The following is a 27,552-nucleotide window of genomic DNA, read 5'->3' as shown; positions in this document are numbered from 1 at the left end:
TGGCAAGTTCACTTAGGCTTTCTGGCTTTTAACCAGCTTTTTCCCCTCCTGTTGAGATGATCCACAGCATATTACTACTGGCTAATTTGACTAAAGAGTATACAGCACTGTAGCACTACTGTAGGGTGCTTAACTATAAATTTTTAAGATTTCAAAATAAGTACAAATTAAGGCAAAGTTTTGAGATTCCATGAACAAAAAACACAACAGGACAAAGAAAATATAAGTAAAATCACTCACAGCAGTTGATTTGCAAATGAAGACACAAAAACCTTTAATTTAAATAGGAGAGAAAAAAAAATCACATAAAAAACTGTACAGAACATTGAACATCGACTTAAAGTTCTTAAATAAAAGACCCCTCTCCCAAAATAACTAAAATAATAAAAACGATAACAAAGTGGGATGGTGTATGATACATTTTTGTGCAAAAGAAGTATTAATTAAGTCTTCCCAAACTGCACATTTCAATGTGAAGAGTGCCTCTCCACTCAGCTCTCCCCTCTGCTGGGTAAACACAAGAGTCCCTCCCCTAAACCTCAACATAGTGTCTTAAATGTAAAAGAACCCAAAATCCAATAATAATAAAATAGATTTATATTTTAAATATATATTTATATACGAAACATGCTGTACATAATTTCAGAGATTAAGAAATCCCTTTTTATTGACACCCAGGTTTGTCTGTGAACTTGTGCTTTCCTCACTCCCAGCAAATAAAAAACAAAACAAAACAATATTACTCCCTGTTGCTTTGGATACAAGATAAATGAGGAGAAAAGAAAAACAGAAAACAGCACTGATCAGAAAGTCTCTGTTTTTCCTGAGTCGAGGGAGTTACTAACGTGTTTTGAGAGGGATACTGATGCACTTTTCACCTGTTGCAGCTTCTTCACAGCCGAGACTGACAGAAAAATCTCAGGGCTGCTAAAAAGATTTTAAAAAGCTTTGTACTGTGTGTGTGTGTGTGTGTGTGTCCCTTGTAAAAAAGATGTAACGAGCTGAACGTAGGGGGGAAAAAACAGCGCCACAAAGACAGTGATTCAACAAATATGTGGCATTAACAGCATGCAGAACATATTTTTATCCAGAGAGAGTAAAACACTGTAAAAGGGGGCATCTTTTGTAATGTCCGTGTGAGCCAGTATTCAACCTGCCTCATAACAGTGACACTTATCCCCTTTTCTGTTTTCTCTCTTTGGACAAAAAGTCTTCCTGCAGAAGAAGTCAATTTCTTTCCTTTATAGACCCTGAGAACGCTGGCCTCCTTTCAAGTTTCCTACAGGGGAACACAGCTTCTGAGAGATTATTTGGTAAGAAAACTAGCATACGAGGCAGTCTTAGGGTACAACAATTAATGCTATAGCGCAAGGTTATTTCAGAATCATTCAACCACTGCAGACGCCTGGACACATGGGGACAAAACCACTGGACCTCGGGAAATATTTGGGGCTGAATTTGGTCGGACTGCCAGCTTCTTTTTCGTGTTGCAGAATTAACTTTAACCCTAAATCGGTGTTTCACACTGGTGAAACACAAGGAGTGCAAGAGTGGGAAAGAAATCAAGTTAAAGTGACTTCTCAAGAATACTTCCAGTTATGTTACACACTTAAAAAAGAAAAAAAAAAGAAAAAAGACAGCCATTGGTGAGATGATACAAATGTGACAACACCAAATAAACTGAGGGAGAGGTGTGGGGTGGTGGTGGGTACAGTTGACAGAAGGCAGATTTCCAATTTGATACATCAGCACACCATATTGACAAACCCCGTTAAAGATATCTGTAAGACAATATTAATCAAATAAATATTCTACCTTTGATTTCAGTATTTATTCAACTTTGTGTATTTCCAACTAAAACGCTGGATTTAACTGTTGTAGAAACAGCAGTAGTAGTGGGTATATTAGTAGTAGCAGGAGATGCAGAAGCAGTAGTATAGTAACAGGAGGGCCCATACTGCAGGCAAAGAAAACAGAGCTCCCCTGCTATTGAGAAAGTCAAGAGCTGAGTGGATCTGATCAGAGAGGACGTCATTGATCGGCCATCCAAAGAAAACAAACTCAGTGCACCACTGAGGAACTTGTGATTTCAAGTAAAAACAAAAAAAGGACATTCCACTCATTAAAAAAAAGGCTTTCAGTTTCTAACACTCCCAGTTTGTAGGTTTGTGATCAACACAATTTTCACAGATTGGATTCACCCTTCGCTTGATGCTGATCCATGGACACCAGCTCTGTTGGAAGTCATCCCACATCTCTGTGTTGCTAGTCAGATTCAGGACTCGTGTCCAGGCCTAAATAGACTGTAAACTAGCGGTAAAAGCACCACGTGTTGGCTGGGATGGAAGGGAGTTGTTTTGTTTTTTTTCCCTGAAACCTGCTCCAAGACAGAACTGTTGAGTGTTGATGTTGTCAGGCACCTCTGTAGGAAATAGGCCAGAGGACAAAGATGACAATTTTGGTGGGATGTGTTTTTTTTTTCTTGTTTAATATGTATAATGTGTAGGGAAGAAGAAGTGGAGGCTCCTGAAATTGGTCAACATGTACTGTTAAATATTGTTTGACACACAACTGTAGGTCCGTGAGGATTGTAAAATGGGGAAAAACAAAACAAGGCTTATAATGGTTTCCACATATCCTTCACCTGCACATACAGCAACATAATGCAGGATCTTTTTTTTTTAAACTGGTTATGCAAAAAAAACAACAAAAAAAACAACTGCTGCTGCAGATGTCAAGTGAGAGAAAGTCAGAGGCGATCCTCTATTCTCCAGTATAGAAAAATAATCAATCCTCAAGCAAAATATCCCTTATAATTGCACTGGCCTTTCACTACTGTTCCAACCAAAAGGTCGTCCATAGAGACACTGAGTGCCTTTGTCAGAAAAAAAAAAGTTACGAATAAGTATATCATCAGGCCTTATGAGTCATGATGAAAGCTGACTTTGGAATAAACAGGTTGGTGGAAATAATTTTTTGATCTGACGTGCATCAGCTCAGCATGCTATCAGATGTTTAACTCCTTTGGCTGAGGAGGAGAGGGGTGGTCTGTGTATAACCAAATTTATCCAGTATTGCAGTGGGCCATTAGAGGATTTACAAATCGCAGTTGCACTGAGTAAGTCAAACGAGGATTGATGGAATGAGTCCCGAAGGCTGGAATGAGTCTGGTCCGGCCCGGCCCAGATCTGACCTGTGCTTTCACTGCAGAGAATGTCACTCGGGGTCTCCCAGTGCAGACTCAACGCAGGTTCTTAAGTAAAGGCAGCTCTGTGGATTCCTCTCGGGGGGTGGGGGGGTCCCCTGCAGTCAGTAGGATTGGATCCATCGTCTGAGTGGCTCCCAGAGGATCCAGTGTCAGACTGGCCTCTTGTAGGGGTGCAGGGGGAGTAGGCTGGAAAAGACAGATTTTAAAAAAATGTTCATTTCAGAAAATCAGCATTGCCATTCCTATTTGTATTTAACTGCAAGAATGTTGAAACTATTCACTCACAGCTATAATAAGCTGATACACCTATTCAACTGTCTGAGTTTGAGTCATGAGCAGGTCAAATGCTATCAATAAAACATGCAATATGGATTCAGTATGTGGGTAAGAGATTCATAATGTTGGTTACTGTGTAGCACTACACAAAATTCTGTTAATAACACATAAAGGCATCCTAGTAGGGCTACAACTAATGACTATTTTCGTTACTGATTAATCTACCTATTACTTGGTTACCTGATTAATCATTTGGTCTATAAAATGTCAGAAAATAGCATAAAATGCTAAACCCATTGTAACGTTCTAAAATGTCTTGTTTAGTCCAAAGTTGTAGTGACCCCAAAATGAGTATCTGCATTTCCTGTATTAACCTTGATAAATTTACTTTTTTGTTCTATGAGCTGGACATGACCCTGACTAAAGTTACATATGAATGAAAAGTAAACAACGCCTCCTCACCTGTGTGCGTATGGTCTGTACTGTTACTCCTTCCCCCTCCACTGCAGCTGGTCCGTTAAAGCCCTTCCTGCCTGAAAAACTCCACTTCCCAAAGTGGCTCTCATAGTGTAGTCCGCTGCCCTGGCCGAGGCCAGCCCGCTGGCCTGACCGATGCCCTGAGTTCTCCAGGAGACTCGCCGGGCAGAAGCGCTCTGGGCCTGGCAGAGGAGGTGGAGCCACAGAGCCGCTGAAGGAGAGCTGGGAGCTGGACAGCTGCTGGCCCAGGAGCCCCTGGATGGAGGATGTACGCTGTAAGGACGTGAGCAGTCCTGCCTCCATCCTGCCCTCTGATTGGCTGAGCAGGGCTAATGGGAGAGGTTGAGGGTGGTGAGGCCAGCTCTGGGTTGGACCCACAGGGTTGTCTGTACCTGAAATGCAAGAAAAGTCATTTCCTTTCCATTTTTACTTTCTTAAAAGGTCTAAATAACATTTACTTGGCTTGCATTACAGCCATGTAAAGGCAAGGCATGAATTATTTCTAACAAATTTAAATCATCTCAATGTCCAGCAGTGTAGCAATCTATAATAACTTTGTTACTACACTGGTTTATAACAGTTTGACTAGAAAGTTGATCAGTTCGTGACATAAAAATAATTTAGAAAGCGTGTAGAGCATGTCAAGACCGCTGTGTATAGGAACCCCACTAACATGGTCTAACATGTTAATTTTAACTCCAGATTGCCAGACTGCCAGAGACCATCTTTGAACAGAGACAGAGGTTATCATCACCCCCCTCGCCCATGATGGAGACTGCTTCGGAAAGTACTACAGTGATCCGCCTGTACTACAGCAGCAACATCTAGTCACCAAGTGTTGCTTTTCCCAAAGCTACAGATCCAGACTGCTCTAAACTGTATGATATGTGTGGCTGTTAGTGGTTGAACAGGCAGTACTGCAGGCTGAGGGAAGCAGTGGTTGGTTTCAGGTCTTACCCATGGACGGCTGCACAGTGGTGATGTGCGGCTGGGGAAGGCTGGAGGCTGGTGTACTCTGGGTGGTGTGAATGGCTGGGTTGGTGGAGATGGAGGTGGAGCCGCCTCCACAGTCCGAGTCCTCAATGTTTCCTCCGCTGTTACAGCCAGCACCACACCCCTTCTGTAACCTGCAGAGAGACATATATTAAGAGTTAAGACGTTCATACTAACATCACTGCCCCTGAAAGACTTGAACATTTATCATATGAAGTTAAGACCAAGTACCTGTCCCAGCTGCTGATGAGCCAGGTGTAAATGTTGTGTGGGCTGACAGGTCCTCCCCACACAGACCGAAGCTGGCTGTGCCCCCCAGCGTATGAGGTGGTGAGGGGGGACACGTAGATGGGGTAGCCGATGGGCTGGTCACATGAGGAGTTAATCATATTCCTCAGGGCCTGTTTGGCGTTTTGAATGCTGCCACGCTCTGGGTTACGATTGCGCAGGAAAACCAGCTCCTGCTGTTGTCCCGCCCACAGCCCACGCACGCACTCTCTGTTCACCTGTAATAACAAAGAAACCAATACAACAATAATCAATTAAACAAGCCAGAGATAACAAGACACCAAGTAATAAACAGGTAGAGCTGTGACCTTGATGACTCTGAAGCTGAGGAACCTCTTGTTAAGCATGATGATCTTGTATTCGTCGCTGCCGTCATCCATGATGTGGCGCAGAGCCAGCAGTGAAGGCATGTTTGCTAGAATAGCGCTGCGCCACACGGGGTCACCCTCATGAGATATCAACATTTTCTCCTCGTTGGCAGTAATGGCGTCGTACAGAACCATAGGATCCTCATACTCATCTGGAGATGTAAAGTGGTCCTGGAGGAAACGCAGATTACAGGGCTGGTCTCAGTTCAGAGACACAAAAAACAGTCATTATTCTAATCTCAGGGCTAGTTTTTCTTCTTCTGTGAGAAATGCTACCTGATGCAATTTGAGGGACATCCGCACTCCTGGTGCCACGACTCGATTCAGCAGGTCCATATCTGCAAACACCCATTCATCCCTGGGAGACGTGATGCGAAAGTCTCCCTTGAAGAGCGCATGGAGGCCATACAGAAACGGCTCCAAGCTGTCAAAACAGATAAACAAAAATAACTCTTGCATATTGCTGGCACATACATGGGTAGTGAAGGGTGGTATTAGCCACAGTGAGAGACATGGTAGTATGGCCTGGGGGTCTTACCTTGCAGACATGCTGTGGGAGGCCGTGCCCAGAGCTCTTCTTCCCAGGATACACAGCCCAAAACAGAGGTTGACAAGTGGAGAATCTCTTTCACAAGTCACCGGCTACAACACAAAAGAGAAGTTAGATGAATGATAAATTATTGTAATTTTTTTGTTCTACAAATACTACTTAGGTGTCATATTAGTTATCGGTAGGGCTGAAAAGGGTAACATATCTGAGTTTGGTAACAGCTCGGCCAAGGATCAGAATATGGATAGTTAGTAGAGGAAAAAGACAACAAAAACAACCCAGACCCATGTGGGATTCTAGTGTAAATGTTGTGAAATGTCTCACCGTTTGACGCCTGCTGTTACAATACTGAATCCAGTCCAGGTAAACCATGCAGAATGACGAGGGGGTAATGCCGGAGGCCCTGTGGTCATAGTCCTCATCGATGTTCAGGTTGAAGGTGGGGTCACTGTCTACATAGTTGGGCCCAAGACAAGGCCGTAGAGCCTCCTGAATCGTCTCATTGGTCAGCCACTCTTCCAGCTTAGAGGATCGACTCACATAGTAGATGATGCTCTGTTCGAGGGAACAAACACGTGATCCAAATTATTCAACCATCAAGCTTATAACATCAAGATCACAGGCTACAATCTCAGTTATCATTTCAATACAACAGGCTGACTGCATAAAAGGGTTGGATGCAAAGTGAGTGCACATTTCACATTGCTATTGGATTTTCTTATTGTTCAGTCCTACTGTGATTGGTCATACCCTGGCCTAAACCAATCAGGCTACAGTATAGGTAAAAGCAATGTGTACAGGAAATAACACATTTTATTACAGCAATGAGACATGTAAACAGACCAAGTCTAGACATACAGAAAAGTCAGCTTATAAAATACAACCTTGAGTCTTCAGCAGCTAGAGAAGAGGCATGTCACCAGGTCAAGTGTTAACAAAGAAGCATGGTGTGAGAACATAAAGCAGAAAAAGAACTCCATTGATCAATGGCTTACCTTGACATAGTATGTGATGAGGATTTTACGGAGGTCGAATACTTGCAACATGGAGGCTGCGTTGTTGTCGCTGATGCTGTAGCCCTCTAGTACATACTTGGTGGCGGCCACCTCCCAGGCCAGCCAGCGCTGTCCAAAGGCAGCATTGAATGACAACATGTGGGGAAGGTGACCAGGTTCACAGCAGCAGCAGCCCTCGTCCTCCTCTACCCCCTCAGTGATGGCCTCTACCTCCCTCTGCTGACAGTAGGTACCTGGACAGAAGTGAAGCAGGTGAGGATCAGAGCAGTGCGAGCATATAGTGGTGAAGTGACAATCTGTGACACACTGAGTCAATTTACATTGAGCATAAATTCAAAAGAATTTTCCATCATTTAACTGAAATAAATATAAGACTACAAGAATAAACATCCTCTGTGTGCAATCCAAACAGAGTGACGCACAACATCTATCTTGCTTTGTCCTGAACAACCTTAAAATAAACCTGCAGCCATGAAACTAATCTTTTTTTCAGAGGAATAAAAATATACTATAAGAACTGGCACAAAAAGTAATATTACAATAAAAAAAAGAAAGTGGGTATATATGAGCAGTACCATTCAAAATACAAGGTTGTTAGATGATTTTAAAGCAATGTTTTTCAAGGTGCACAGTAGCTTGACCTAGTCAGCTGCCATTAACATGAACATTATTGACTGAGCTACAGCGGCCTGATCTCTATAAAGAAATGCTATTCTGTAAGGAACACCTGACAGATACCCAGGTGACATGTTCAAACCAGCAGGTAAAGCCCCAAACACTGTCAGTCCCCATCATCCCCTCCTGCTGACCTCTGAACTCTAGACCCCTCAGCTGGAAGGTGACCAGCCCGTTGCCGATCTCGATGATGTGCACCAGAGCGTTGAGGTAGTCTGAGGCGAGGATGAAGCAGTCGCCTGTGGTGTAGTTGCCCCAGCGGCCGAGCAGCAGGTCCCCACACAGGCTGTGCTGCAGAGAGCGCGTCAGGTGCTCGTAGAAAATGGAGTTCAGATTGTTGTCATCGGCACCTTTAAAAAAAAAAAAAAAAAGGCCATCACCATAGCTACAGAACAAAAATAAATACGAGTCAAAGAGATAACTAGATGGTGAAAAACTGTTATGGCATACCTGGGTTGCGGTCTAACTGAGTGGCAAGTCTGGTGTTGGAATGATCGACACGCTTGGTGCTGCAAACATGACAAACTAGCATCAGAACTAAATGGAAACGCTTTTGATTTTATGAAATGTTTTTTCACATTTGTACAGATTTTTTTTTTTTTCTTCAAAAACATACTTGTAGTCTCGCTCCCAGAATTTTACAGGTCTGGTGTATGAGGTGACAAACACAGCACTGCCTAGGACAGGATTGAGAGGGGTGGAGAAGATGGCAGAGAAGATGGCCTGGACAAAAAGCACAGCAGAGTCTGAAGTAACATGAGTTAAGGATATCTCGTCGACAAAAAAACAAAAACAAACAAAAAACAAAACAAAACACAATTGGTGCAAGGTCAGAGTCCTGTTGACTTATTTTAGAAATGTACATACCAGGTATAGGAGCAGGGAAACAATACCAGCAACACAATAAAGTAATTAAATAAAATAACCCTGCAACAAAAAGTGGCTTATAATATTCACTGTATGTTGAGTCTGTGCCATATTTTGAAGCTATAGTTTGTGCTGTTGTTGTATTAGATTGTATTATACAGTCAAGTGGACACTACATTATTATTGACATAAAATCAAACAAACTGAAGGATACGGGGCACGGCAAAGGGTTGAGCGAAGGCGTGGAAAGCTGAGCCCCAGGTGATCTGCCAGGGTGCGATGTAAGTCAACACGAAGCGCAGCTTGTACAGCAGGTCCCACATCTGAGAATTCAAAAGACAACTTAACTTCTCACCTGGCTGCAGTGATGTACAGGTGTACCCCAGGACCGGATGCAACAGATGCAATGGAGCACACTTCCACACCCAACCACATCCATCAGTGATGCTGGGTGTGGTCTTTCCACCAGAGAGGGCAGTAAAATTCAGCTTTTTAGCCTGGTGTTAAGTTCCTCTTTAACATTACACTGTCAAAATGTGCAGAATAAACTGCTACTTATTTAATATTATATGTGATCAAATTTCTGAGATGATAGGGTGTGAAGCCTAACCTTGCTGAAGAGAATAGACATGAAGTAGTAGTCGATCAGGAAGGTCTCCGAGAAGTGTGGATAGTCAAAGTGGAAGAAGAGCGTGGTGAAGCACAGCGTGACGTACTGCTGAGATGGGGCACAGAAGGACGAACGCAGCAACTTCATGCCTGCTACTGAGATGAAGAGAGCTCGGCTGCTAGAGGGGTTGAGGAAGAGACGAAGAGGAAATCAGTGACACATATTGTCATACACGGCTAAAACCACAGAGTAAGGAATGACGTGAGATCACCAAGCCCAGATGCAAGCGGCTGCTTGCATGTGCTACAGTTTAACTAAGAACGTATTCGTCTTTATGTAGACTACTATACAGACTGGCTGGTCTAAGGGTTGAAGGGGGGGAAGGGAAACGACAGAGAGAATATATTTTATGTATCTTGCGCTACTGAGGACAACCTGCAGAAAGCAATACACCTGGGGGTGGTTCAGCATGTCTATTAACTTTATGTTCTACGGTTCCAACACACAGCTAACAGCACATATCCCTGGGAGCAGAGATGGAAAACAGTATAAAGTATGGATGTGAAATAGTTTGGAGACAGAATGAGAAAAGGCTTACTAGATGTCCAGCTCTTTATGGTTCTGGCCAACAGTTCGAGCTTCTGTCGTTAGGGAGTTAAGCACCACAGCCGGGTAGATGAAATATTTCTCCACACACTGAAGCCACGCATACAGCTTCTCAAACCACATCAACTGAGCAGCATCTGGGGCAAACAGAAAGCAAAACCATCTTACACACTTGTTGAGGAGATCCACATGTCCAAACTCTAGCTGTTCCCACTGAAGTATTTCACAGCTGTGAAATAAATCTGTTAGAAAATTATGTAAACTGAAAAACGTTTTAAAAGATATTTATACAATGGGTAGTATGGTGTACTATTTCCCCAGCTGTTAACAGACTTGAAATGGATCTGCTTAAGAAGACATATGATGCCTGGAAGGAAGGATGTACAGGAGGAGGCAGGCTGCACAATCATTTATGCAGTGTTATTTTACACTGACAAAAATGCCTGGAGATAAAATAAAGCTCTATTGTAGCACTTTTACTTTTAATTCAGCTACTTAAGTACTAGTGTTGATTTATTGATTCTTAGTCTATCGGTGATATTCAAAATACGCAGCTGTTTAATGGTTTAAAAATAATTACATAGTTTGGTGCTGTTGCACTCTGTAAAGCTCCCCAAGAGCTGTTTGAGGCTAAGTGTTCTTCTCAAGAGCACTTCAACTAGAGATCTAACTGTTCTTCATTTACTTCATGCAGCTCTTCCCAATGGGGCTACGTATAATGTTGCAGTTTATTCTTATACTTTCAAGATACTTCCACATGCATGTTTCTGTATATGTGAACGAAGATAAAAGAACAATCAGACACTCACCTCGGACCTCAAACTGACTGTACTCTCTGGAGCGGAGCACAGGGTGAGCTAGGCAGAACCATGGCAGCTGCTTGCGGAGCTGAGGCAGGAGATAGTGTGTAATGAAGCCTACAACTCCGGCCAAGATGTACAAGACAAAGCTAAGAGCAGGCTGTGGATCAAGAGCGAAATGAGGAAAATTAGCATGAAAAATCTGTGGACATTTTTTCACTAAAATCTTCAGAGAAATGTCTTGCAAAAATAGGATCATAAACCCTGCTCCAACTAACTTGAAGAGCGATGAAAACTGTGCTGGCACTGATGGCGAAGGTAATCACAGCCATGAGGGGACACATGACAAGGTCTGAATGAAGGATCTCTTTCTACAAAGAGACAGTGAGAAGGCACAAGATATTAAAATTAATGACCCCATCAAATGGAAAGTGAAACTGTCCCACTGCGGTCTGTGCAGGCAAGCAAGCAGTGATCTTTACCACAGAGTTACGCAGCTTCTCAGGAAGAGGATCTTTGATCTCCACTGGGGGTTCTTCAGGTGTTCGGTTCTCCAACTCTGGGAATAATTTAGACCGGACCAGTGACCTGATGTAAGTGGTAAAAAAAACAAAACAAAAAGCTGAGGTGTAACATCAAAGTCTACAGTAAAGTCTAGTGAAAGTAGGTTGTCAGCAGCAGTCTTCCATCAGTGTCTACTCAGGATGAGTTCAGGCACACTTCTGCGTGTAGGTCACTTGCGTATTGGCATTATTCATAGCCCGTTACATAATCACTGTAGTTATGGGTGTAAAACGAAAGAAAAATGACTTGAAGCCTAAAATTACGCTTCAGATCACACACGGCCCATGTACACAGGCGTACTGATTAAAATTGTTGTTCCGCCAGAAGGAAAACTGAAAAACTCGGCTGAAAGGCCACCTGTGGAGACAAGCCGTGAGACAGTACTTCAAAATTAAAGAGAAAAAACAACTAAAACATATATAGGTTAGAGACAAAATATTTTAATTATACTATTTTTGCAAAATAGTAAAAAACAAAACAAACAAAAAAAACCATATACATACATATATACACACACTGCATTTTATGTTTTAGCTTGTAGCTTTCTTTAGGTGTTAATCTATCATGGACATAAAAAGAAGATTTTTAATGATATCTAAGGCCATTATTAACAATGTGAAACACAAAATACTGACCACAGGATGGTGGGATCGCTGCTTTGGCGGCTGAGGTGGTAGGATAAGGCCAGGAGTAGGCCACAAAACACAGAGAACAGTACTGGCACATGGGCATCCCCCCATGGTGCCTAATGTAAAAAACAAAACAATATTAAATTAGGACTGTCCACATCGATTCTAATCAGAATTTCTCAAACAGAAATACCAAACCAAAACACCACATTCATGTAGTGTCTCCACTTACGTTGATAGCACCGAGGCAAAATCCATACAGCAGAGCAGCCACCAACATGCTGCGTATGAGGCTGAACAGAGATGAGAGGGGGCTGGTAGTGGCTGAGGAAAGAGACGCAAAGAGCAGATCAGGAAGAACCTAAAAACTAATGATTACGTGCAGTTTCTAAACTGACAGTTTTAAGATGCCATAACACCTCCTTAATTTCCTGACAAGTTCATAATAATCCTGCCTGTGTAGACATGTTCTTACCAGTTCCACCAAAAATGTGCATGTCGATCTGCTCCAGCAGACACATCACAAAAGTGTTGACCTGAGGTAGCAACCCAAACAGGAAAATGACCGGGAAACACAAGGCAAACACTGTTGGACAAGAGAGACAAAAATGTTAAAAAGCCAAAAAATATGAAACCACTAATCCATCCCATGCATACTGCAGCCAATGGATAATGAACATGTATTACTAATCATGGCTATTCTCTTATTAAATTACCACTACAATATCAAATACAGACATTGTTGAGGTGGTATCTTAGTAGGAGTGGTGATCTGGACAACTAGTACAATGCTGATGTAAAGAGTCATGTACAAAAACTAACCAACGAGCATATCCCTGACACAGAGCAGAAAGTGTGCAGAGAAGAAGGTGACACCATAGAGGGAGACGGGTTGCAGGCTGCCAGAGCGCCCAGATAGGTCAAAGATCCAGATCATCACACAGCACAAGCAGAAGTAGACCGGCCGACTGTACACAATGATCCAGTTATGGCCCTGTTAAATAACAGACAAAAAAGACAAGCCACAATTATGTGACAATAACAAGGTGAAATTCCTTGTTTTAGTTTGTGCTTTGAGTACATTTTAGCATATAAAAAAGGCGAAACCAGTACTCACGTGCATGGGAGAAGCTGCATCTGGTTGTACACTCTATGAAAAGAAAAAAAAAGGCAGGGAATTTAAGCTTAGATTTCACATACATTTTGCATAAACAAAACAAACAAAAAAACAGAAGCAACACTGAAAGGAGGAATGACTGAAGACATTGTGGTCATGCAGAAAGGGTAACTAAAATGCGTAGTAAGATCAATCAAATCGTACAGTCAAGATGTGTAACTTACACAAGATCAATAATAAATAAATAATAAGATGAGATCCACGTTGCCTATGAACTCAAGAGGTAAGGTACCTTCAGTAAAGAGTACTGGCAGCTAGCAATGACCAGGCAGAACTGGAAAACCCAGATGTCCCTGAAAAAGCCATGGAGCAGCAGTAGGAACCCCAAGAAGGCCACCAGACTGGCCAGCACCACAGCAAACACGTTCTCTCCCACACGGCGGTTCCTGGAAACAGAAAGCAGAGAAATTGATATTTGGATAACTGAACAATAATGTTTTGATCCCACTGTTCCACTGCCTTCTGTATAAATATCACGTTATTTGATAAATATAATTAACATAAAAGAGACCAAAGGGACCAAACATAGTACCATTTCTCCTCTACTCCAACTGTCTGGCTTACCTGTCCAATAAGGCCAGAAGAGCCAATCGATCATATCGAACCCTTAGCCACTTCCCCGGCAGCACCCAAAAGCGATAGTACTGTTTGGGTTTGGCTTTCTCCTCAATCATCAGAGTGTTTTCCTGGGACTCTTGTAGAGACTCGTGATCCAGATCAAACTAGAGAAGAGGTGAGAAATGAGTGATGAATTCAGAAGAAGAAACAACAGGACAATCTGTGATAGTTTCCTCTGAGGTAGAGAGAGTCCTGACTTATTTACACGACATTCTACCTGGAATAATTTATCACATCAAACACCAAAGACTGCTAACCTCAGGCATTTCCAGAGGCACCCTGCGCACCTGCATGCCCTGTAAAACCACAGGTCTGGGCTGGAGCATGGACAGGACTGGTGCCCCTTCCTGGACCTCTGTGGAGGTGAAGCTTGAGGACTGGGACTGTCTCTCCCTTTCCCTGCAAGTGTGACATTTTATGGCATTAATTGGAGCTTTTAGTCATGGCTTTATAACAGCAAATTAACTCTTATAGTCTTGAAAAAAAGGTAACCTGGTAATAAAAACTTTATAACTTACTGAACTGGGTCCTCATAACCGCCTCCAGCAGGTCCAAATGTGTAGGACCTCTTCACTCCTGTTACACAACAAAGAAAACTCAAATGGAATACTTTCGACAGAGAATAATCCACAGACGGATTTGTAGAACTAACAGGTGATACATTTGTATTTTGCGTCTTTTCCCCCTTCACTTTAACAACCTACAAACATAGGAGGAAGAGGCAAACTTGACGGCGAACGGAAACATTTGTAGAGCCAACCAAAACATTAGCTGTTATTAATTTTAGATATGTAGGTCTGGCATAGCCTGTGCAATTAGTAAGCATCTTTCCATGAATTTTGTTTTGAAGTTTGTTTCAATTTTTCTTCTTGTATTGTGTCTGTAGTTTGAGGTTATTGTTTTTTTTGTATTAAAAAAACAAAAAAACAAAACATTTGCACATGCATTTTTGCTACATATTATTTTGAGTCACTTGGTGGCTTCTGCCCTTGAAAGATGCTAGAAACTTTACTTATCTATCCCTGGTAAAAGCCTATTTTTAAAAGACATACAGTATCATAGATGTACGGCTCCCGGAACCACAGTTCAATGATCCTGTTTCGACGTCATCTTTGGATGTTGCCATTGTCACTTAAAGGAATAGGTAGACTTTTTAGGTTTATTCACTTTCATGCCGAGAGTTACATGAAAAGATTGATATCACTCATGTCTGTCCAAGAAATATGAAGCTGTAGCCAGGAGACGGTTAGCTTAGCTTAGCATAAAGACTGGAAACAGGGGGAAAGTCCAAGTCACTGGGCCCGGCCAAGAAATAGTACTGCACACAACCCCCCGCAAAACTGCAACTTGTCGTTTTTACACTTCGGTTTTTGTACGACTACTTAGCTAAGTTAACCATCTCCTGGCTGTATCTTTATATTTCAAAGGACAGAGATGAGAGTGGTATTAATGTTATCATTTAACTCTCAACATGAAAGCGATATCCCAAAATGTTGAACTATTCCTTTAACGCCACTGACTCACCACTCTCGTCAAAGAAATAGTGCACTGCCCCCTCTGATGTGTCGTCGAAGGTGGAGGCCTCATGGATGCCACTGCGGGGCAGTAGGAGTGAGGAGGCAAACTGTAAGGCTGAGGGAAGTGTGCGGGTCCGTGAATGAGAGGAGGTCCGAGCCCGCTGGAGATCCTGAAGGCTGCAGGAACAAAAATACAAAACATGTTGAATAACTCTGTCCAACATTTGCTTTAAAATGTGATAAGCCTAAACTCCATCAGCCCTGCTGAAGCTGGCACGTTCCCTGAGTGGTAGTTTCAATTAATTAATATTCACAGCAACTTTTGGAGAAATTAATAATATAACATTAATTTTGTGGCAAATCCCCAGAAATATTTCCCCTAAAACACAGCAGCAGTTACGAATTCTTACGTCCATCATACTGTAATATTGCCAATAGCTTTGACTAATGCAGGCTTGGTGGAGACTGGGGAAAATAAAGGCACAGTTAAGGCAAGGCGTCAGCTATAACCGTCACTCAGCTCTGCTTAGTCAACTAACCTGGGAGGGGATCCCATGGTGGACGGGGGTGGTGTAGGGTTGCTCCCAGCATTGTGTCTCCTGCGGATGGCCTGGGTCCTCTTAACACTGCTGACTGAGTCATGTTTGTCACCATCCTCTGGAGCCATGGCTGGAGAAGGGTTATCAGTTACATCAATGCAACAGTTTACATTACAGTGTCAATGTACACAATACAAGGCACCATTTGCATCACAAATGGACACCAATATCTAACATCAGCCTATTACTGGATTTTAATTTTGCCATTATAACATCTGCATTTAGGATGTAGTTATGCAAACCAGACATTAACAAACAGGTATCCTGAACTACTTACTAATGAGACACTGTGCAATTGTATGCCCCAAACTGAATAAAGCTATTAATATTAAAACTATTAATCAAACTCTGTTTCCTCAATATCTATCCAGACATGGCATCCCCCATGTTAACAGGAAGAATATGGCTTAATGACACATTAATGTTGATGGTCAACTGTAGTGTAAAAGAATAAGCTATGTTAATAATTACCTCAAATAATTAGAGATTCAAGTACTTGAGCCAAAGATTTTAATTCATATATTCAGGGTTTCCCCAGAAAACTGATTAGTGGAAGTGATGAGTGGCTGGCGGCGCTGTCCTTTAAGCTTAATATTATTTTTCATCAAAGTGTATGTTACTCCTCTGACGTAAGCAGAGGCGTCATTACACTGCGGGAAACCCTGACTTCAATATATACACCTTTGATCACACAATTCAAAAATAGTCCAGTTTTTGTAGAGAGTCATTTGACTTATCTGTTTTTGTTATTGTGTTTTTTTTATTCTAACGGACTTGATTTATGAATTCACTGTTGTATTTCAGTGCATTTTCATTCTGGTTTGAAATTGGAGAAACAAGTCTTGAGTGTTGTTTAATCTTGTTTCTAACAGCTAACATCCTGAATCCTGTCACTTCTCTAATTTTGGACACGCATTCATTCATGGTCCTGTTTAATCCTTTATTGACTTTGGGTGTCTTCCTGCATTCTGGCCTTGAAGGAAAGCTACAATTTTAACTTTTTATTTCAGAACTTAAAAAAGGCACAGGAAACTCAAAATCGTGAATTTGTAGCTTGCCATGAGCTCTTACAAATGTCACCAATTGCTGTAAATTGCTTCTATATTGTTTCTTTATCTAAATTATATTATCTTTATTTCCTGGTTCAGCTCAGTTTCCTCACAGAGAAAAACAGGCCCAAATAGGGATCACAGGAAATCTACCTGGGCACCTTCCTTGGATGCCTTGCCAATTTCAAGTGACAAAGAAAAAGGCTATTTGTGTGGAGGAGTGCAACGTGGAGCTTGTTTTGTCATGTTGGGGGTTGTTGAGTGTATCTGTGTATTGATATCTGGGTTAGTGATATGTCGTCAGCACAAACTTTTCATTTGGTTTCTTGTTGGGTTAAACTTGGTGAAGTTGCTCTGTAGTAGGGCTGGATAAAAAAAAATAAATAAAAAGATCGATCTTAGCATTTACACCTTTTCTGAGTGAACGTGTACACTGATCTGAGCTCTCGGTTTGTTTTTGCTGAAGAGATATTATCTCTGGCTGCGAAATGTGAAGCTGTGGAAGTGGCATGAACAATGTGTGGAATCTAGTGTATTCAGTCTGTCTCTATATATGCGCTGTACTTACTTGAAGCATCTGGTGCTGACAGTCCATGCGTAGCTGTATGAGATAGCATGTATTTATTTTTATTTTTTTTAAATATGCATAATGATGCATAATGACCCTTGCAAGTGGTGCAGGTATTTTATTATTCTTGCTTAAGATGTCTTGAATTTAGTCATTCTGCTTTTGCCAAAGAAAATAAATCCTTGGTCCAAATGTATTTAGCCTATAATGTGCGCTTTTTATATTCAGATAAACACCTTTCTTGCTCACTTGTCAAATGAAAAAGAAATTTAAGTTCCCAGGATAAATTCTGAGAAGCGCTTTATGCAACATTGGTATTTATCTGATGTAAATGAATCATCAAATCAATTCCGAACTTTGTGAATCGAATTGGGAGATCAGTATCGATATTCCTACATATAGATATGGAATAATTCAAAATCAAGTTTCCTGTAACTTTAGTTATCTGAGGATTTTGTTGATTTCTTATAAAGCACTGGATGACATGAAACTACTAAACTGTACTGTATCTTGGAAAAGTTAACTGTACACTGGTCCAGTCTGAAGTCAATATTGTAAAACCATGATACATGATCTTTTGTGTTACACTGTAATTTATTGTCATTTTGCAGTTCTTTTCCAATTATCTTTTTACTTGCTCTTATCTCAATCAGTATTATTACTAGTGTTAAAACAACAACAAATAGAGGCATACAGGACAAACAAATGTTCCGCAGCCAAGTCTGATGGTTAGGCATTGGTTATCAAAGTTGTGAACTCTCTTTCTGGTAAACAAGTCCATAGGTTTTTAAGTTAGGGTTATTGCTTATTTGGCACTCGTACCAACTCTTGAAGCGCATACTGACTTAATTAGACATAACTGGACATGCACCGCTCATAAGAAGTCATGGAAACAACTTCCTTCATGATGCTTTCCTGGGATCACTACTTTATAGAGGTACAAAGATTTATATGTTCCAATATTGTCAAAGGCAATGTTTCCCAGAGCAATGCAAGTTCCTAGTAGAGTCTAGCCCAGTAGGAAGGTTAAAAGGGGAGGTTCAGGTCAAAAGGTGACCTATACTGTGTTGGGTGCATTGCAACCCCATAGCTGGTTGGGGTTCTCCTGCCCCCAGATCAGCAGTGAGGTCAAGACAATAGAGAAAAGAACAGCAATTCTCTTTTTTCACTTTAAATCCATTATCTGCACACATAGCAAAGCTTACTGCCAAGCACCAGTGCTTAGCAACGCAACACCCTAAGTGTGCCAAAGACAGCACACCCCTCAAGGTTGTCACCATTTCTGTTTATACAGTGAGGCATTAATGCAGCTTTTAGCCTGCATTGCCTCCTAATTAAAAGTTGTTTGGTCTTTCTGGCTCCTTGCATTACAAAAATATGACTAATATTTCAAGTAGCCAGGCAGGTCCCTTTTCCTCATCTTAAAATCTGCTTCTCATTTATTTCATGGTTTGTAAACTACAAGGATGAGTCACGAATATGGAAGTAAGCACTGATTTAAGGTCAGTAAATGAAATGTTTACTTTTGTATTTGTGACTCAGACTGACCTTGAAAGGATAGTGACAGCAAATCACAGTCTTTCAAATAACTAAATTTGTTCAGTCAAGGCCGCAAATTTCATACAATGATTATATGTCAGTAGAACTGTTTATACCTTCAGTAAATTTGATCTTTCTTAGTTGCCACCACTTGATTTGTATTAAATTTTAATTAAAAAAAACCAAACTTTGCTGTTGGAAAGTTTAACTTGTTTTTTAAATGCACATCTTCCAATTCATGTAATTTTGCCAATTCTGACCACACATACCCCTATTTTTTCTGCAGTAATGAGACATTCTCCATTGGTATGTTAGAATCTGAAATGCGGTGCAATTCAGAAAATGCTCAACTAAAAGCTGAAGTGGCTATGGTCAAGGTTTGGCTATTTATAATATGACAAGAGACTGCTAAAATAAGGGACATACTTTCTTTGGTATTAACTTATTAACCAAAATAAAATACCAGGTAATATTCTATAATAATCAGAATTTCTTTATCTGTGGATTGCCTTCTTAGCTTCATACTTCAACTCCCAAGGCTGGTTACTTTTCTTAATTAGCTGGATACTCCAAAACATGTTGAAAACACTGCTCCATCCCAGGATTCTGCACCAAAAACTAGGGAGGTGATATAACAAGAATACAAATTCTGATTACAAGGTTACACCAACTCACCTCCTCCCACAGCTCCCTCTTCAACCAGCTCTTCTGCCCTCCAGCCCATTTGGTTGCCAGTCCAAGAGCCTCCAAGAGAATCCAGCCGATGGTGATGAGTTCCAGGAAAGCCGTCAGTATGTATAGTGTGGGCTTCCAAATCAGACTTAGAGATGGTGAGAGTGCGAGGTGCAGGGGTGGAGGTGGAGGGCATTGTAAGCAGAGTAGAAGGCAAAGCCGCTGTGTTGCTCTGGCCTCCACCTGCCCCATCCATACTTAGCACTCTTGCATGAGTCTTAGCACTTGCCGTGCTAGAAGAGCGCTGAGCAGCACGAGAATGTGAGGGGCCAGCAGTTTCAGGTAAATCCCCCTCCCTTGGAGTAGGCAGTTGAGCAGCAGAGGGGAGTGGGGATGTAATGCCAGTGTTAGCGAGGTCCGGGGAGTAGCAGGAGGTAGAGGAACTTGAGTCGTCGTCATCGTCATCATCATCATCATCTGAGCTGTATCGGCGCTGAGAGCCCAGGCTAGAGCCAGCGCTCATGTCACTGCCATCATCCTCGTCGCTGGAATCCTCAAACAAACTTTCACTGTAAGCCTTGGCGCCCAGTCGGTTGCGCACTGGGATGTAATCTCTGTGTTGTCTATGATTGTGGTGACGCCTGTAAGAGCCACAGTCAAAACTACTGCTTCCTGCTCCAGCTCGCCTTCGTGGAGCTTTCCTTCGGCCCGGCCTGTGCCCAACACTACTGCCACTGGCCCGCAGCAGCTTCAAGTCTTTAGGGCGCACAACCTGCTGGGCTTGCAGAGCAGGCTGGTCAGACAGTAAAAAGGGGGTAGAGGATATGGGCAAAGCAGGCTCAGAACACACTAGACCCAGGGCCAGCCCTGAGGGCACTGAATTGGCCTGCCGAGGCGGGGGTAGAGGAGGGACTGGGACATTTCTGTCTAAATCACAAACCTCTGAGTGGCCACTACTTGAAGGGGAGGAGTTCTGGAGTGGAGGGGGCTGTGCAATATGCGCACAGGGTATAGGAGGCAAATCCTCTCCTTCAACAAGTGTCCTGTCAAGGCCCTGGCTGAGGGAGAATTCTCTGGAAGGGGAGCGCAGCAGCACACTGTCTGACAGGTTGTCAGTATCACTGCCACCCTGTCCTGCTGGATCCTCTGTGGGCCCAGGGATGTTGGAGCCTGTCGCTGGTGCTGAGGCAGAAGCCTGTCCATCTGCAGGCCGTGGCTGGCTGAACGAAGGACTTTCCAGCTGAGTGGAATCAGTTTTTTCACTACGGTAACTGCTAACAGTGCTTAGCGTCTCACGGTCTGTGGTGGCTCCACCTGCACTGAAACAGCTGTCCGTGGATCCGGCAGCTAGTGCTACCCCACTGCGGCTGCCTGGGTGCTCAGTCCCAGGTGCAAATGCCACAGGGTCAAGGCCCAAACCCAGGAGATTTTCACTCAGCTCCTCACTTAAGCTGCTCTTTATAAGCGGGCTAAGGGGAGTATCTCCCAGACTCTCAGATTCAGCAGAGGGGCCAAGGGGAGAATAAGCCCCCAACCCATTGTCCTCAGGACTCTGCTGAGACAGCTGTTCTGGTAACTCCTCTACTTCCTGCAACTGTTCTTTCTCGCCTCCATCTTCTTGACTGGAGGGTGAAGGGGGGATAGACAAGCAGACTCCGGGTTCTCCAAATCCAGCTGATACTCCAGATACTCCCATGAGAGCTTGGAAATCCCCTCCCAGAGCAGCAGCAATGCAGGACGAGACCACACTGGGTGCCCCTGTACAGTAAGACAGACCAAAATCAGATTGAAATGCACTAACAGGCTAAAACACTTCTTATCAGGACCCAGAGCTGTTTTATATTATTTTATTATAAATCTGGATGCATGCACTACAGTTCACCCTGATGGACAGAATTAAGAGCCATGCCTAAAATGGGATGCGTACAGTATTAGTATATAGCCCGAGCTCCTGAGCATGATTTGGGACTAGGATTAGACAAGTGTTCAGTGTGTATGATGCTTGCTCCTGGTCACTAAATAGTAGCAGACTTACTAATGGTGTCCTGGGAACACTGGCGTAGGATATCACGGTGAGCTGACGTAACAATCACATTATTGCTTCCTTGTTCCCGCATTAGCTCTCTGATATCTGAGGTAAAAGGAAACAAGTCACTCAAAAAGCAACAGTGCATATTCAACACAGGCTGAACTCTCACCTAGTGCATACATTTAATTGCATAAGGAGGTCTAGGGCAGTGTACGGAAAAACTTCAGATTAGAAATTATATACCACTGTTTTCAGAATTCAGATATTTACCCTTAGTGCCCCCTGTATCCTCCAGCTGAGGCAAGAACTCCTGAAGAATACAATTTAAGAAAAACAAACAAAATATACAGTTAGCGCATTCAAATGGTTAACCCATATCAATATATACAGTGCCTTGCAAAAGTATTCGGCCCCCTTGAACTTTGCAAACTTTTGCCACATTTCAGGCTTCAAACATAAAGATATGAAACTGTAATTTTTTGTGAAGAATCAACAACAAGTGGGACACAATCATGAAGTGGAACGAAATTTATTGGATATTTCAAACTTTTTTAACAAATCAAAAACTGAAAAATTGGGCGTGCAAAATTATTCCCCCTTTACTTTCAGTGCAGCAAACTCTCTCCAGAAGTTCAGTGAGGATCTCTGAATGATCCAATGTTGACCTAAATGACTAATGATGATAAATAGAATCCACCTGTGTGTAATCAAGTCTCCGTATAAATGCACTGTGATAGTCTCCGAGGTCCGTTTAAAGCGCAGAGAGCATCATGAAGAACAAGGAACACACCAGGCAGGTCCGAGATACTGTAGTTTAAAGCCGGATTTGGATACAAAAAGATTTCCCAAGCTTTAAACATCCCAAGGAGCACTGTGCAAGCGATAATATTGAAATGGAAGGAGTATCAGACCACTGCAAATCTACCAAGACCTGGCCGTCCCTCTAAACTTTCAGCTCATACAAGGAGAAGACTGATCAGAGATGCAGCCAAGAGGCCCATGATTACTCTGGATGAACTGCAGAGATCTACAGCTGAGGTGGGAGACTCTGTCCATAGGACAAAAATCCGTCGTATACTGCGCAAACCTGGCCTTTATGGAAGAGTGGCAAGAAGAAAGCCATTTCTTAAAGATATCCATAAAAAGTGTCGTTTAAAGTTTGCCACAAGCCACCTGGGAGACACACCAAACATGTGGAAGAAGGTGCTCTGGTCAGATGAAACCAAAATTGAACTTTTTGGCAACAATGCAAAACGTTATGTTTGGCGTAAAAGCAACACAGCTCATCACCCTGAACACACCATCCCCACTGTCAAACATGGTGGTGGCAGCATCATGGTTTGGGCCTGCTTTTCTTCAGCAGGAACAGGGAAGATGGTTAAAATTGATGGGAAGATGGATGGAGCCAAATACAGGACCATTCTGGAAGAAAACCTGATGGAGTCTACAAAAGACCTGAGACTGGGACGGAGATTTGTCTTCCAACAAGACAATGATCCAAAACATAAAGCAAAATCTACAATGGAATGGTTCAAAAATAAACATATCCAGGTGTTAAAATGGCCAAGTCAAAGTCCAGACCTGAATCCAATCGAGAATCTGTGGAAAGAACTGAAAACTGCTGTTCACAAATCCTCTCCATCCAACCTCACTGAGCTCGAGCTGTTTTGCAAGGAGGAATGGGCAAAAATTTCAGTCTCTCGATGTGCAAAACTGATACATACCCCAAGCGACTTACAGCTGTAATCGCAGCAAAAGGTGGCGCTACAAAGTATTAACTTAAGGGGGCTGAATCATTTTGCACGCCCAATTTTTCAATTTTTGATTTGTTAAAGTTTGAAATATCCAATAAATTTTGTTCCACTTCATGATTGTGTCCCACTTGTTGTTGATTCTTCACAAAAAATTACAGTTTCATATCTTTATGTTTGAAGCCTGAAATGTGGCAAAAGGTCGCAAAGTTCAAGGGGGCCGAACACTTTCGCAAGGTACTGTATTAACAAGGCCATGACAACACTGGGATCCAATGAAAACTTTTGCACAACAGACTGGCAGGATAACTCAAAAATTACTGTTTGTGGCCTACTTGATGTAGGAAATATTAAACATTTTCTAACAAGTAGAATTGGAGAAACGATGGAGGGAGAAGAATGACTGCATGCTGTTACAAAATATGGTAATCCTCACCGACACCTGGTTCAATCCAAACAGAGAGTGCTGGGAGCTACAGCGCACTGGGGGTGTTGAGTTGACCTTCCGAAACACAGTCATCTCTACACCAACATGACTATCTCTGTGAAGAAGTTACACATACAGAAATTTAAAAGGATTTCACACCATTGTGATTTCATAATTTTCTCCAAAATATGCCAGAAAACATCTTCTGACCTGCACTGATTCCCATCATGGGCACTAGAACCTTCATCTCCTTCTTCTGTCTTTGGGGTGTCAGCTGTGAGTGAGGCTTGCTTCTTCTCTACTATCTCCCCAAGGTCAAACATAGTATGAAGCCGGTAGTTCACCACCTTAATGGCTGTGAAAAAGACGGCCACCACTGCAGAGTACAAGCCTGCTACCACTAAGCTAGGAGGAAGAGCCTGAGAGGGAGTGAAAAGACAATGAGAGTAATTTAGACTAAATACATAAATGAGACAATGCAGTCCATTTCAAGGAATGAGTGCCAGGAATTATTTGATAATGGCAGGCAAATTGTAAATCCCAAAAAAACATCAAACTAAACAAAGTGCTATGAAAAAAAAAATATCATGAAGGCAAATGTCCTTTTCCTGCCACCTATTTTGCAAAGGCTGCAGTATTTGAACAGGTCTTCAATTTTGAATGTTTGTATCGTCTCTCATACAGCTTGCATTGTTAGAGAACTAAATGAGGTAATGCTATGGTTTCTCCTTCACCTAAGGTGTCATGTATTGTGTAAATCCCTTGTGCAGTCGTCATGTCTGGTAAATAAGATCAATTCTGCTAGATAATGTTTGAAAAATTGTTTATAAAATGATGTATGCCTGAAGTTAGTGCTTTCTTGATTTATTTGGATACATTGGTGGTCAGCCTGCTGTGAAAATGTGCTTACCATGTACAGCAGAAAGGGGAAGGCCAGGAGAAATATCCAAAGGTAGAGGTGGAAGCAGTTAGAGAACGTGCTCTGATGGGGGTCCACATACCAGCCTCCTGTGAGTGAAGCCCACACACCCTGCCGCAATATCTGAAGAGCTTGGGAACCCATCTCCACCTTCAGGTTCAACCAAAAGCTGGAATGCTTCCTCCAGGGCTGTAGCTCAAAACACCGTGCAGCAGTTCAAGCCACAGTATCTTGTGTCTATGATGGCACTTCCATTGGGCATGGCAGGTTAACCAAGACTGTTTCATCAAGGACAATAGTTCTGTGTCTTGGATATGTATACTTCAGTTGAGGTCAAGAGTCGTTGCATATTCTTGTGCCAGTATGTGCTCTCTCCCTGCACCGACGTTGCCACACTCTAGCCTAATCCTTGTTGGGTAATCAGGAGAGTGACTTTTTGGCACATTGGTAACCCACTGAATGTATGAAAAAACATTCATCTGTAAGAAAGATCAAAACTGGTTTGTTTCCTTGTATGAAGCTACATTCTAAACATGACATTCAGTAGGAAGAAAATTAATACTAGGAACAGCCCCTTCGTGAAATAACACTGAAAATCACAAAATAAGTTTAAATGTTGTAGTAGAAATCTGTCAGCGGTCCACATGCACACATCAGTTGTGGAGATAAGCACCTTAAAGTCTCTTTCTTGTTTGTTTTACTCTAATTACTTCCTTCAATTCCACATGATGGTTATGAAACTATATAATTTCCTCTTGCTTTCCAGCTGGTCTTCAATTAATTTATCAAAAGATCACATGGACTACATGCCACTACGGCAGAGTTGTAGAATATGTTTAACTGATCACTAAAAGCAAAGCTGAGAATGACTTAAACTGACACTGGCACGCAATGACTACTACAATGACTAAAATAAGACAGGATGACAAATCTTAAAACTCATTTTCATGTCTAGGCCAATGCTGTGCCAGCTTGATTAAGTTTTCTGACTGACATTAGCAAGCTAACAGACAATTTAGCCTAGCTTACGAATATCTCTGTGCATTTGTGATCGGTAAAATTCGACCTGTTCAACCACCAACGCCTTCAATCACCTCGGTGAATGTGAAAACATAATAGATTGAAGCAGTAAGTTACACTACTGCAAACTGGCTGACAAACATTTAACACCATTACATTGCTTAGTTACCGGCTAATGCTAGGCCGCATATATCAGCATTTCAACCTGGGTAATGTCCCTATCGTGAACTGGGTAAATGTAACGCCAGCCTATAACAACAAGTTAGCTTAACCGCTGATAGCTAGGTGAACGTTAGTTGTTCGTTACTGGCTAATGTTAGCTTAGGTTAGACTGATAGATTTGATAACTGTGCTCACAGTGAAATGTTTTCCACATTTGGATCCCAGCATAGCTTATAATTAGCATTAGCTCTCCAGCTTGCCTCATATCCTCCTTCCGCATCCAGTCCTTGCAAAATCTCAGAGCTTTCCTTCTCAGGATGCTAGCGAGCTAGGCAATCGCCTGTTCAAAAACTGTAGCTTCACTTTTTGTTGGCGTTGGCTAACTTATCATTGTTCTCTGAGAGTCCATCATCCTCTTTGGCATTAAAGGTTGACAGACGTGCAGCGGGTGCGGTAGTCCTCTCTCATGATGAACGACAGCTGTTTCTTGGCATTAACGGTGTCTATGTTAAAATGTTTCAACAAGCTAGCTAACTGGGTAGCTAGCGCTAGCTAACAACTAGTTGACACACACGCACGGACGCATGCACGCACCGAGAGCGATCAAGCAAGAGAGAGAGATTCCCATGGCGCTGATTGGCCGTGTGCACTGACGTCATATTTTTTTAATTTTATTTTAAAATGATCAAAATATCACAATCATATATATTTTCATAGAAAATGCAACTTAATTAACACCAGAGACCATAAAGCTGTTGAATACACTAAATAAATAAATCAACAAATAAATACAAATACACATACTGCACATGAATACATGACTTTATGCATGTAAGGTGTCCAGCTCCAGCAGTATGTAGACCTCACCTGTGTGAGGTATCCTTCAGCAACAATAACCAATGATTTCTTTTACAAGAAAAAAAGGTGGGGGAAAAAAATTGTTAAATTTTGTTTTAGAAGAAGGCTAGCCTGATATCAGACAGAATTGTCAACTCCTTACACTCCATTTCCATCTTCCAATCAAAATAATCAGTCAACTCAATGGAGTGGGTGGATTCGAAGATCAAATAATAAGCCTCTTAGATAATTTGCTCTGTTGTGCTCGTTGTGTCCCACTTCTGTTCCTTGGACAGTCATGGGAGGTTTTGGGAATCCCAAAAACAAATGTAACCACCATGAGACAACAGTAAGATGTCCACATGAGCCAGATTAAAGCCTAAGAACGCCTTGCCCATCTTGGCCCCATCCTCTGTGGGCTTTGATAGTTTTACACATGGGAAGGAATGATAATAAAATTAGAGAATTTACTTATTTTGTTGTTGCTGTGCTCTGCTTGTTGTCACTCAAAAAAAGCAAATATCTGAGGGCATGTACAACACTTACCATGTCTTGTGTAAGCAAGTCCAAATTTCCTCACTGAGCTTTGGCAACTGCAAACCAGAGACAGAGAGTCACATTTCTGTTCAAGCTCTCCAGCCTGCTGTATATATTCCAAAATAGACGTCCCATAATTTCTCTTATATTTGTGTAAAGCACTTCATTCTACAGCAATGTATGGACAATGATGGGAAGTATTAT

At 42.1% G+C, this 27,552-nt stretch overlaps 1 protein-coding gene across 3 annotated transcripts; it reads right to left on the bottom strand.

Moving 5' to 3' along the window:
* Positions 1-245: 245 nt before the first annotated feature.
* LOC122887868 (pecanex-like protein 3) lies at positions 246-26,578 on the bottom strand. Of its 3 annotated transcripts, none has more exons than XM_044221495.1 (36): positions 26,170-26,578; positions 24,784-25,271; positions 24,084-24,292; positions 23,883-23,988; positions 21,966-22,005; positions 21,702-21,797; positions 19,670-21,424; positions 15,779-15,908; positions 15,247-15,416; positions 14,241-14,298; positions 13,980-14,121; positions 13,669-13,826; positions 13,337-13,490; positions 13,045-13,077; positions 12,750-12,921; positions 12,403-12,513; positions 12,160-12,251; positions 11,934-12,043; positions 11,217-11,322; positions 11,013-11,105; positions 10,744-10,894; positions 9,927-10,071; positions 9,329-9,506; positions 8,933-9,041; positions 8,468-8,597; positions 8,302-8,360; positions 7,986-8,201; positions 7,156-7,409; positions 6,485-6,715; positions 6,149-6,252; positions 5,887-6,034; positions 5,551-5,781; positions 5,186-5,460; positions 4,919-5,088; positions 3,947-4,353; positions 246-3,394 (listed from the first exon to the last, which is right to left on the bottom strand). In XM_044221495.1, the coding sequence occupies exons 2-36, from the start codon at positions 24,934-24,936 to the stop codon at positions 3,242-3,244; spliced, it is 6,849 nt and encodes a 2,282-aa protein (XP_044077430.1). In that variant the 5' UTR covers positions 24,937-25,271; positions 26,170-26,578; the 3' UTR covers positions 246-3,241. The 3 variants fall into 3 exon arrangements, with proteins under 3 accessions (XP_044077430.1, XP_044077431.1, XP_044077432.1); XM_044221496.1 differs by having other exon boundaries at positions 9,329-9,503; XM_044221497.1 differs by having other exon boundaries at positions 14,010-14,121.
* Between the last annotated feature and the right edge of the window lie 974 nt (positions 26,579-27,552).

The sequence above is a fragment of the Siniperca chuatsi genome, linkage group LG14 (assembly GCF_020085105.1).
Source record: "Siniperca chuatsi isolate FFG_IHB_CAS linkage group LG14, ASM2008510v1, whole genome shotgun sequence".
Taxonomy (NCBI): domain Eukaryota; kingdom Metazoa; phylum Chordata; class Actinopteri; order Centrarchiformes; family Sinipercidae; genus Siniperca; species Siniperca chuatsi.
This window is presented reverse-complemented; position numbering and strand designations above follow the sequence as displayed.

What these genes read in the sequence shown, in the direction of transcription:
- LOC122887868 (XM_044221495.1), bottom strand. Translation starts at nt 24,936, where the DNA reads ATGGGTTCCCAAGCTCTTCAGATATTGCGGCAGGGTGTGTGGGCTTCA. An exon ending in TCATCACATACTATGTCAAG is followed by an intron (nt 6,716 to 7,155) that starts GTAAGCCATTGA and finishes TCCCTCGAACAG; the next exon opens with AGCATCATCTACTATGTGAG. An exon ending in CACTGTGCAGCCGTCCATGG is followed by an intron (nt 4,354 to 4,918) that starts GTAAGACCTGAA and finishes CTTGCATTTCAG; the next exon opens with GTACAGACAACCCTGTGGGT.